This window comes from Schistocerca americana, chromosome 5 (assembly GCF_021461395.2).
Source record: "Schistocerca americana isolate TAMUIC-IGC-003095 chromosome 5, iqSchAmer2.1, whole genome shotgun sequence".
In the NCBI taxonomy this organism is placed as follows: domain Eukaryota; kingdom Metazoa; phylum Arthropoda; class Insecta; order Orthoptera; family Acrididae; genus Schistocerca; species Schistocerca americana.
In genome coordinates, this window is record NC_060123.1 from 339,459,704 (window position 1) to 339,472,706 (window position 13,003).

General features: G+C 42.9%; 1 protein-coding gene across 1 annotated transcript in view; it reads right to left on the reverse strand.

Moving 5' to 3' along the window:
- LOC124616363 (adenylate kinase isoenzyme 5) overlaps positions 1 to 13,003 on the reverse strand; it is a 459,756-nt gene that overhangs the window by 10,553 nt on the left and 436,200 nt on the right. The window contains exon 9 of the mRNA XM_047144672.1: positions 373 to 486. Within this exon, the coding sequence (XP_047000628.1) occupies positions 373 to 486 (114 nt within the window). The remainder of the gene's footprint in view (positions 1 to 372; positions 487 to 13,003) is intronic.

A 13,003-nucleotide genomic window follows, 5' to 3' on the forward strand; every position in this document is an offset into this window, starting at 1 on the left:
TTTACGTATCACCTTATTTAATTCTTAAGATGACGGTTTCCATTTAAAGTAATTACACGTCTAATGAAACAGAACAATGGTAAGAGGCGAAATAAATATCATTTTTTAAAATTTCAATTTGATTTAAATTAACATTTATTCTAATTAACCCTTTAAAAAGACCTAATTTTGTCTTACTCTTTATATTTTTATAGATGATGAAATTTTAAAAAATCGGCAAGACCATGACCCAGTAAAGGTAGAGGTCCATGTTCGACTTCAGGTACTGTAAATAACTTTAGTCCGTCAGAAAGTTTAATTTTTCGCAATGGTTCACTCACACTGAGAAAAATACGGATGCCGATGTGCGGCTCCAGAATCCGTAAGTCTTACCTTGCTTTCAAACTCGTGCACTTGCTTCATGTCCCGGGGGAAGCCGTCCATGATGATGCCCTGCGCGCTCATGTGCGTCCTCATCTGGGACTCGACCAGCTGCAGCACGTACATCTGAAACCACACAGCTGTGATTAGAGGCCGCTCGCACAATACCTGACACCTCTACAACTTTGTGAAACATAAAAAATTACGATGCACCGCGAAGGAATTATCCGAATGCAACGGAAATCGTTAGATGTGACGCACACGCACAGACAAACAAATATTTATAATTTCAGAAAAATTGGAACATTTACTCTAGAGAAGAAGCTTACAAATTGAGCAAATCAATAACGCGTTGGTCTCCACCTATGGCCCTTGCGCAAGCAGTTACTCGGCATGGCATTAGTTGACAGAGTTGTTGGATGTCCTCCCGAGGGGTATCATGCCAAATTCTGTCCGACTGGTGCCTTCGATCGTCAAAATCCCGATATGACTGGAGGCCTCTGCGCGTAATGCTCCAAACGTACTCAACTGGGGACTGATCCGGCGACCTTGGTGACCAAAGTGGGGTTCGGCAAGCACTAAGACAAGCAATAGAAACTCTCACCGGGTGCAAGCGGGAATTATCTCGCTGAAATGCAAGCCCAGGATGGCTTGCCATGAAAGACAACGGAAAAGGTCATAGAATACCGTCGACATACCGTTATGCACTAATGATGTCGCGGGTGGTGATCAGACGGATCCTGCTATGAAAAGAAATGGCACGGCACACCATCACTCTTGGTTGTCGGGACGGCGCCCTCTGGATGGCTTATATATACGTCGCTCACTAATGCTCTCGTTGCAGTTCGCCGATTGTCCTCGGAGGATGCATTCCGCAGTCAAAGAAACGTCAGGGGAGAGTCTTATGTATGGACCACGGCATCTCAGCCCGGAAAGTGATGGCAACACCTGCCGTGAAAGCCTTCATTCTATGGTCAACGTCTTATTGATTTGCTCAATTTGTGAAGCTCTTTCTCTTGAATAAATGATCCAATTTTTTCCGAACTTATAATCATTTATTTGTCTGTACATGCACATCAGACCTGCCGATTTCTATCCCATTCGGATAATTCCTTTGTGGTACCACGTTTTTATGTTTTAGAGTGTACATTTCACTGTTACAGGTAGCCAATACGTAGGGCGTGTCATAATTAATAGCGGAAACTGAAACGTGTGAAAATACAGTACAACAGAGTCAAAAGCGTCAGAGTAAACGTGAGTCCGCAAACGAGGCCTTTGTGAGCAAACTGCCCATATGTGATTACGCGGAGCCATAGGCTTCAGTACGAAATATTGTTCGACTTGTTATAAACGTTTTCGACATGTAATGTGTCCTCAACTAACGGGGCTGAAATGGCATTCGGTTACTATTCTAGACACACATATTAGTGCTTTGCTGGATGTCAAGTTAATAAGACGTCATATTGCAATTATTTTTACTGTGCGAATCAGACACCTCCCAACATAGAACATCCCAAACGATTTTCAAGGTAAACTGAACTTTTGTAGTTGTCTATCGCTGTTTTATTGAGGCGTAACACGCGTTCCTCAGTTCAGCTAAACCCGTAAGTTTATGAATTTCTCCTAATTTCTCTATTTTCATTGATTTACCATTGTAAAACAAACGAGTATTAACACATTTATGACGTATTATCCCGATTATCCTAAGTAGATTTACAATAGCACATAAAATGGCTGGTTAGAACAATACCGTATTTACTATTTACATGTATCACAAGTGACTGCGTTTAGAAAAAAAATGTAATTCATTGATGAAACTGAAGAGACCAAAGTATAATGCAAAATGTGTGCACCAACATAAATACTAACTTCAAAAGTGAAATAGTCTATTTCGATAGTGAAACACGGTTAACATCGGCCTTTCACTAGTTATATGTTAAATATAGAGTATTTTGAGGATTCCACCTTCAACAAAACATAATTTTTTGCAATTCATTATTTTCCATATATCTTTCGGTGATCTTATGCTATTAGCAGTTGGTTTCTCTTTATTTTACTTAACAGTACTTTGGTTATTCCCCTACAGGTGCTATATTTATACAGTTTGTCACCTGCAATTTTTTTGTTTTTTATGGTACTTTTCAGGTTAAAAGTGCTCTAAATACTGTGTGGATAAAACGCTTTGTTGCATATTTATCACACACCCATCTGCTTCTTATTCATGTTGTTGCACGTCTTTTACAATACAGGGGATTTATACCAACTACGCAGTTAGGAAGAATAAAGAGAAATTCAGTGACGATAGTACAACGTAACCCAAATACGTATGACAAATACTGACGAGCAAAAAAATGTGTTTCGCTAAAGTTGTTCCATCAACACATATTTATTTTTTAAGTTAATATGGATACATAAAACGAGTCTTCTGATTAAAAAACTCAATTAAATATAAGTAGCTAATTTATAAATTTTGTCTCATATCAGCAGCAAGAGAGTAGTAGATGATACCATACATTATTCTGAAAGATTATTGCGTTCATATTGAGGAAGTCACACACATCCGTAATCATGAGAACGAAATCTTTTAAAAATAAGATGGAGTTGTAGACTAATTAATTTTTGAATTGTAATTACAAGGAGACAGGAATGTTGCTGACGACACATTAATTAGTAAATGGCCCGAATGCTTAATCCAGTGATGCAGTAGTACAAAACTTATAAAAGAACGGCTTGTCATAGGGAACAGAAAAAGATTGTTAACATTACAATGCGCATTTGGTCACACGACTTTAGATTCTGATCTTACTTCATAAACTTTTGTAAAGCAGCCCGAAAAAAAGGAGGAAAGGAAAACTGAAGCCGTCAAGAAAGCGGAACTCATTATGAATGAGTTCGTTCGATAATTGCTGTGTCAGACATTAGCAAGTGTCGGGTGAACCCAACAGATGGCAGTGCAGGTGCTCGGCAGGAAGTATTTAGAAGGAAATTAATTACACAAATTGACTTGAGTTCAGAAGTTGTCCGAGAAGGCAGAGGGGCATCGCATTAAGTATATAGCACAGGCGATGGACATCGCACAGGATCTCTCAAACTCTTACTCACTCGCGATAAACAAAATGAAAACATCGCTTCAGCAATATCTACCTATTAGATCGTAGGCGAAGAGACAGCCGAACTGCGCTGCTGGGTCCGACACACATAAATGAGCACAAGAAATGCTTTTGAAAGTATGACGTAGACCTTTCTGCACCGAAACAAAATTATGGCGTGACTGAGGCGATTTTCGCACGCCGCGCCGCTAGCGTCTTGTTGACGGAAATGCGTTGTCATGGTGTCACATATCGATTTCCTTATTGCGACAGAGCTGTTGGCTATGACAGATGTAAGAGAAAGCGTGAATCGATAGCGCGACGCAGAACAATAGCACGGTTACCTGCTAGAAACCATAGTCGCTATCAACAATGGTGAATTTGTGATCTTCCGTCATACAGTATTGCGTTCTGCGGCCCCTGTGTCTAAATCATGGTTTTCCGGGTATTTGCATGTTTAATCTGTTGGCGGCTTACACATTTCGTGACGTGAAAGGGGAAATAGCCAGGTATTCGGTGTGCGTGAAATGGTATCTTGTGCAGTCGCTCACACAGCGAAATGTCCACCGTTGCGACTTAATGCATCACGCCATTCACATATGTTTACCTCCAAAAATTGACATGTATGGTCATTTTTCTCACAAAGTGTTATTTATTGTGCTCACCTGCGGCACGACTGTAACACACACTTAGATGCTCTAACAAAGCTTTTCCAATAAGTCGAAGCTCGAAGTTTTACGAGCCACTCGAATACAAAAATGGTTCAGATGGCTCTGAGCACTATGCGACTTAACTTCTGAAGTCATCAGTCGCCTAGAACTTAGAACTAATTACACCTAACTAACCTAAGGACAACACACACATCCATGCACGAGGCAGGATTCGAACCTGCGACCGTAGCGGTCGCTCGGTTCCAGACTGTAGCACCTAGAACCGCACGGCCAATCCGGCGGGCCACTCGAATACCTTACGAAAGCAGCAGCCATCTAGCGGCACAACGCTTCATTAGGCAACACCATATGCGATTTGTACGAGAGAGAACCCAAAAAACCGGAATTATTTTTTAAAAACTATATATTTTCAAATTGTTACAAAACAACCTTATCCCCTTCAAAATACTCCCCATTACAATTAATAAATGTGTCCCGCCGCTGCTTGAACTGTTCGGAATATCTTTTGTAGTCCTCTTTAATATTATCGTCGATTAGGGCGGTTGATGGATGCCCAGAACGAGATTTGTCATCAATTTTTGTGTCGCCATTGTTAAATCGAGCGAACGAATCTTACGCTTGACTTTTTCCATAGCATCATCTTGGTAAGCTGTTTTCAACAATAAAACAGTTTGAGCAGTATTCTTACCGAGTACAAAACAAAATTTCACAGCTGCACGTTCTTCACTTAAACTCACAAAGCAGCGCTCGCAAAAAGAATCAATGTAGATGAACGGAAAAAGTCTGGTCGACAACAAAGGCGGTACTGAAGTAACAATGTGTTGCGCTATACACTCCTAGCAGCAGAAATGCATACTACACAAGCTTCGCCCCCGGCAATGTTTCTTTTCTTTTTTTTTTGTGTACACCCTCGTATATCCCAGTTTCTTGTGAGATAGCTTGTTCTACAAGTTTTTTACACGTTATAGGAGGAAACTGCAATTTAATCAGGAAAGCGAACTGCGGAGCAAATAGTCGCTTTGCAAGACACACAGCGTTAACAAAAGTGAAAATTGCCAAGGCATTCGAAAAAAATATCCTGTGAGCAATCCAAGGGAAGGGTCTGAATTTGACGAATGTCTGGAACGCAACCTGCCTCTCATGCGTAGTACCAACAGCGAAGTACGGAGGAGGTGCCGTTACGGTATGGGTGTTTCTGGTGTGGTCCCCATTCGGCGGTTAAAAGAAAGCTACATGCAGAAGGATATGAACACATTTTACAAAATTGTGTATTGCATACTGTAGAGAAACAATTTCGTATGAGAGTGTACCGTGTCATAACCCTTTGTACACTAGATGTGACTAGAGGCGGACAGGCGGACCGGCGGACCCCCCCCCCTGCCCCCCTCCCCACAGCAGTAAAGGAGGCGCAGAGAAATGTGTTGTCAATAGAAATACGAGGGGTGTTTGAGAATTCCGTGCAAAAGTAAAACCTACTTACGTGTTTGGGGTGAACCATTTTTTATTTTTCGACATAGTGTCCTTTTAGACATATACACTTCGTCCAACGCTGTTCTAATTTGTTAATCCCTTCCGAATATTAGGAATTGTCCAAGTCTGCAAAATAGCTATTAGTTGTCGCAATCTCCTCCTCGTTTGAATAAAATCTTTGTCCCGCGAGCCATTTCTTCAAATTGGGGAACAAATAGTAATCCGAGGGGGCAAGTCTGGAGAAAAAATATGGTGCAAATGGCTCTAAGCACTATGGGACTTAACATCTGAGGTCATCAGTCCCCTAGAACTGAGAATAACTTAAACCTAACCAACATAAGGACATCACACACATTCATGCCCGGGGCAGGATTCGAACCTGCGACTGTAGCAGTAGCTCGGTTACAGACTGAAACCCCAAGAACCGCTCGGCCACCGTGGCTGGCGCTAAGTCTGGAGAATAAAGGGGATGTGAAACGAGTTGGAATTCTATTTTCATTAATTTTTCGACCACAACTGCTGAGGTGTGTGCTGGTGCATTGCCGTGATGGAAAAGGACTTTTTTGTGGTCCAATCGCCGGCGTTTTTCTTGCAGCTCGGTTTTCAGACGGTTCAGTAACGATGAATAATATGCACCTTTAATAGTTTTACCCTTTTCCAGATACTCGATGATGATTATCCCTTGCGAGTCCCGAAAAACTGTCGCCATAACCTTTCCGGCCAAAGGAACTGTCTTCGCTTTTTTTGGTGCAGATTCTCCTTTGGTAACCCATTGTTTAGAGTTTTGTTTGGTCTTAGGAGCATAGTAATGTATCCATGTTTCATCCACAGTGACGAAACGACGCTTAACGTACTGCGGATTCTCCCTGAACAGCTGCAAACCATCCTTGCAACACTTTGCACGATTCCGTTTTTGGTCAAGCTTGAGCAACCGCGGAACCCATCTTATGGTTAGCTTTCTCATGTCCAAATGTTTATGCAAAATATTATGTACCCGTTTATTCGAGATGCCCACAGCATTAGCAATCTCACGCACCTTAACTCTTCTGTCATCCATCACCGTATCACGGATTTTATCAAGGATTTCTGGAGTCGTAACTTCCACAGGGCGTCCAGAACGTTCGGCTTCACTTGTGCCCATATAGCCACTCCGAAAATTTTGAAACCACTTATAAACTGTTCTAATCGAAGGTGCAGAGTCACTGTAATGTTTACCAAGCTTCTCTTTTTCCCCTGAGGGGTTTTGCCTTTCATAAAGTAATGTTTAATCACCACACGAAATTCTTTTTCGTCCATTTTTTGACAATCACTCGACTTCCTCGATTCACACGAATGCCAAACACAAATAAATAGACCAATATGGCTGAAACTTGGTGTGCGTTCTTTCCAAAGATGCTACTAACTAAACATGACCTTGATACCCGCCGGTGGGGCCATCTCTCGGACTTTGCACGGACTTTTCAAACGCCCCTCGTACAGTAACAGCAGAATTCGCCGGTCATGAGAACGTAGTGGCTTCGAACATGGACTAGTCAACGAATGTCACCTGAATAATACATTCATCAGGGAGATTTAAACTCCTCTAAAGCTGCCCAAGTCGAATTTGGTGTTACGGTTGTAAGGGGAAACGCTAAGAAACAACCGCGGCTGAACCAAGGACAGGCAGACATCATGTACTGGCAGACGCGGATCGCCGAGCATCGCGGAGGACCGTTGTAGAAACTCCCAGGAATCAGCGCTAGGAACCACTCGTGAGTCGCAAAGCGCTACCGGCAGTCCAGCTAGATCAATGACTGCGCAGAGTGTCAAAAAGGACGGAGTACGGTGGTCAATAGCTTCTCAGAGGCCACACACCTCTGCAGCCAATGCCAAGCGGCGCTTTAGGTGGTTTACAGAGTAGAGGACAGAGTACTGGACAGTAGATGACTGGAATCGACTGATTTGGAGTGATGAATCATGCTATACTCGCTATGCCCTGTGACAACCCCATGGAACTGTCTGTCATCACGTGTAGTGCCAGCAGTGAAGATCGGAGGAGGTGCGACAATAAAGTAATGAGACTGATGTGAAAAAAATGTTGCTTACCGTTTTAGTCAAGTTTAGTCTTGTCTCCTTCAAAGTAGCTCCCTTCTGATTGCACACACGTTTTCCAGCGCTTCTGCCATTGATGGAAACATTTCTGGAACTCATCTTCTGCAATATCCTCCAAGACCCTCGTCCCAGCTTTTTGGACATCTTGTGCTGTTTGAAAATGGTGTGACTTGACCGCCGTTTTGACTCTTGGAAATAGAAAAAAAGTCGTACAGAGCGATATCTGGTGAATAAGGTGGCTGTGGTAGTACCGAAATTTGTTTTGAGGTTAAAAATTGCTGTACTGACAGAGCCGTATGGGATGGCGCAATATCGTGATGCAGAATCCAATTATCAGCAATGTTGGCACGGACACGAAGAACCCTTTTACGAAGTCTTTCTAAAATTTCTTTGTAGTAATATTGGTTAACCGTTTGTCCAGGAGGCACCCACTCTTTATGAACAACTCCCTTGGAGTCAAAGAAGCACATAAGCATGCATTTCACTTTTGACTTAGACATGAGAGCTTGTTTTGGTCTGGGTGATCCCTTTGAGCAACATTGCGAACTTTGGCGTTTTGTCTCTGGATCATACTGAAAAAATCAACTTTTATCACCAGTGATAACACGGCTCAACAATTCTGGACTGATTTCCGTTTGCTCTAACAGATCAGCTGCCACATTTTCCCGTGTTTCTCGCTGTTGTGGTGTTAGATTTTTCGGAACTATTTTTGCACAAATCCTTCTCATACCAAGAACTTCATTTGTTATTAGACGAACCGATTCTCGATTGATGTTCAGTTCTTCTGCAATCATTTTCACGGATAATCTTCGATGAGATCGTACGAGTTCATGAACCCTGGCCAAGTTGACATCCGTCTGTGAAGTTGATGGTCATCCACTTCGGTCTTCATTTTCAATATTCGTTCTGCCTTCTATAAACATTTTATGCTAACGAAAAACTTGAGCTCTTAACATAACCTCCTCTCCAAAAGCGTTCTGAGGCTTACCGTAAGTTGTCGTCGCGTTTTCACCCAATTTAATGCAAAAAGAAATGGCATACCGTTGCGAAATATTATGCAGTTCCATTTCCGTGACGAGAGACACAAACACGTGTTAACTTATTAAAGCACAACTCACGACTGAGCAGTTGCATCAATTTACTGCTTGGACTAGAAGCAGCTTATAGACCAAGGTCAAAGATATTGTGCCTACGCATGCCTGCAGGGTTACCACATCTTGCAAAGAAAATCAGTCTCATTACTTTATTGACGCACTTCGTAGATATGTTTTTCGTGGTTGTTGTGTGGTTCCGTTATTGCACTTGAAACAACGCTAGATACAGAAGGATACAAAAAAGCCGGCCGCAGTGGCCGTGCGGTTAAAGGCGCTGCAGTCTGGAACCGCAAGACCGCTGCGGTCGCAGGTTCGAATCCTGCCTCGGGCATGGATGTTTGTGACGTCCTTAGGTCAGTTAGGTTTAACTAGTTCTAAGTTCTAGGGGACTAATGACCTCAGCAGTTGAGTCCCATAGTGCTCAGAGCCATTTGAACCATTTGATACAAAAAAAATTTACAGCATTGTGTATTTGGTACAGTAGAGGAACAATTTGTCGATCGTGATTGATTGTATCAGCATGACAATGTGTCTTGTTATAAAGCACAATCTATGGGGAATGGTTTGCGGACAACATCCCTTACATGATGTGGCTTCCGCAGAGTCCTGACATGGATCGAATGAAATACCTTTAAGATGAGATAGAAGGTCGACTTCGATCCACATCCCAGTGTCTAACGTCACAACCCTTTCTGGTTTCAGCTCATGAGAAAAGACGGGCTGCCATTCATCCAGAGACGTTCAGCCATCTCAGCGACAGTGTCCGCAACAGATTTGAACTCGACACATCCCATATTAATGTCACTAATATATGTCCGGATACTTGTAATCAGATTTTTTTTGTGGGCAAGCGTTAAGCCATGGTTGACACACTTTCGTACTACCAAGGTAGTTACCAGCTTCTGCTGGCCTCAAATTTTTGAAACCGGGGGAACCTTCCAATAACTCCTTGAATCGCAGCTTCGTATTGACATTTATGTCAGACTGAGAGACACCAGTCCTCTGCCTGTGCTTCCTCGACTAGTTTTCCTATCCATAATTTGAAATGGGAGAATGGCAGATTGAGTTTCAGTTTACAGCATTTGGATATTCCTTTAAATAATCTCGCTTCTATTTTTCAGTAGATTCAGATATGAATTTTGAGTCTGTACTGTAAGAGCAAGTTCTACAGCCCTGTATGTCGACCAGATTGGACAGCAACTCGAAATACTGTCTCTTCTGCGGTAAAAACTGACAATATGAAGGCAACTTTGAACCTATACTTCTCAACAATGCTTGAGAAAAGCACAGTGCTAGGGCAGCGCTCGTCATATGTACGTCTTACTTCTATTTATTGTACGAAAGATGAGCATCTTCTTCAGTTCCAAGTTCCATAGCATGGTCATTATAAACATGTCGTGAATGGTTGATATATTTTGTCAGCTAGGAATATTTATTAACTGGTAGGTTTGAATCTATGTGCGCGAAGCCACTAGATCCTCTCTAGAAGATAAGTTGGTTAGTTGGTTGATTTGGGGGAGAGCACCAAACAGCGAGGTCATCGGTCCCATCGAATTAGGGAAAGATAGTGAAGGAGGTCGCCGGCCCGTGACCTTTCAAAGGAACCATCCCGGCATTTTCTGAAACGATTTAGAGAAATCACGAAAACATAAATGAGGATGGCCGGACGCAGGTTAGCTAAGTCTGGCGCCAGCTATTGTTCTGGCTCACAGGCTGCACGTTCGGTGTTCTTCCACGGTCACGGGATATAGGAAGCTTCCTCAACATTGTGGCATAGCCACCTGACTGATGACCGTGGAAGACAACTAGAAGAAGTCATTATGGGACTCAAAACCTACAGGTACTGAATGCACGTCACAATCCGCCAACCTACGAAGAGTCGGAGCAACATCAAATACTGACGTCACTTTAACAAAAAAAAAAAAATGGTTCAAATGGCTCTAAGCTCTATGGGACTTAACATCTGAGGTCATCAGTCCCCTAAACTTAGAACTACTTAAACCTAACTAACCTAAGGACATCACACACGTTCATGCCCGAGGCAGGATTCGAACCTCCGACCGTAGCAGCAGCTCGGTTCCGGACTGAAGTGCCTAGAACCGCTCGGCCACAGCGGTCGGTCTCACTTTAACAAAAACGACAGTGGCGCGCCGTGTGAAAGGCTGGAAGGCTGCGAGTGGAATGACATCCACTGAGCACAATGTCATACGCTATACCATCACTGGAAGGGAAATCTTAGACGGCACAGAATACGCGCGTATAATGCCCAAATATAAGATCAAACACGCTGACTGGGAAGAACTAAGAAGAGTGTTTCAGTGTCCAGAAATGTAGATGTTACAGCGCAACAACTGACGGTCACTATACGTAGAGCAATGGAGGCATCAATACCTATCAGACATGTAAAAAGAAAACATCTCCAGGACTGGATGGGATCCCTGCCGAAGTAAAACAAGCCTTATGTGACCAATTAGATAGTTACTTGTTCGATCTGTACAAAGATGGTCTCTTGCAAGGAAGGGTCCCCACTCCGTGGAAGAACGCTGAAGTGGTAACAATTACGAGGGGTGTCCAGAAAGTAAATTCCGATCGGTCGCGAAATGAAAACCACAGTGAAAACCAGAAACGTTTTATTTGCAACAGTTAGGTACATCTTCCACCTACTTCTCTACATAGTCGCCGCTCCAACGTCGAGTTCTATCGTAGTGTTGTATCAACTTTCCAATATCCTCGTCATAGAAAGCAGCCGCCTGCGCTTTCGGCCAGTTATTTGCACTGGTCTGCAGCTCGTTGTCTGTGGAAAAATTTTGTCTTCATAACCAGCGGTTCTTATGAGCAGAAATGAGGCTCAGGAGGAGCCAACTACGGACTGTATTGTGGGTGATCAAACACTTCTCATCGGAAACGCTGCAGGAGCGTCTTCATTGCCCCTGCAGTGTGCGGCCGGGAATTGGCGTGAAGAAGGAACTGCTCGACAGTTGTGTTATGTGGGCTGCATGACACAGGCGAAATCTCTAACCAGGCCCTCATACTTGGCGGGAGACGCTATTCCTTACGCATCTTTACGTGCTCACTGTTCGCTCAAAACTGAAAAGAGCGACGTGACACGATCGACGGACATACTAGAGACACTGCCCAACACACCCGTGCAAAACTTTACCGGATTTTCCCAGTGGTTTCCATTTCGCGACCGATCGGAACTTACTTTCTGGACAAGCCTCGTATTAAAGGGAAGATAAGGATCCAGTGACACCCTAATCCTACAGACCAATTTGTCTTTTGAATGTTCTCTGCAAGATATTTTCAAAATCATTATGCAAAAGATTACAAGATCACAGACTGCTATCGGGATGAGCACTTACCACTACAGGTTTTGAAGAGGCAAGTTAACTGAAGACGCCATTAACAAGGCTATATCGCTAGCGACAGATACTCATTCTACGTACGCTCTAGCGATGATTATTGATATTGCTGATGCTTTCGATAACCTATGGTGGCCGTCTTTCTTCGGTCGCCTCAGAGATTTGGAGTGCCCAGAAGCGCTGTATTTTTGCCTGAGAGATTATTGTTACGGACGACGTGCTTCTTTTATATGCCCAGGAAACAAAATAACGAACATAATAATAAATGGTTGTCCGCAGGGATCAGTGTGTTGTCCGGAATTTTGGGATTTTGGACTGGAGCCCACACTACAGAAGTTAAATGACAGCAGTAACATAAGCGGACTGGTGACATTTGCAGATGACGTGGTGTTCGTTGTAGGTGGTGGCTGCAGAAGTATTATAGAGGACAAATGTAGTGTGACCCTCCCCGAATTTGATGTCTGGTGTCGAAGTGTTAAATTGTCACTAGCACCTCACAAAACAACATACCTTATGTTGAAAGGGAGCCTAATAAGAAACATTAAAATAAAATTAAATTATGTAACGATTAGGAGAAGCGCAGCAACGAGATATTTAGGGGTATTTTCTAGATGAACGTCGTAACTTTGCACGTCTTGTAGAGGAAGAAGACAGAAAAGGTACCAAAGTGATGAATAAAATTAGAACCATTAGAAATAGGAAATTTCGGTTTCCCTTGAAGATAATAAGAATATACTAATCAGAGTATACCACCAGTCTATATCAGCATTGGTCGTAGGACTTGGTGCGAGTGTCTGGGCTCACAGGCTGCAGTTAGGGACGCCAGACTCAACAGTGAGAAGAGTTCAACGAGGCGTGCTACGAAG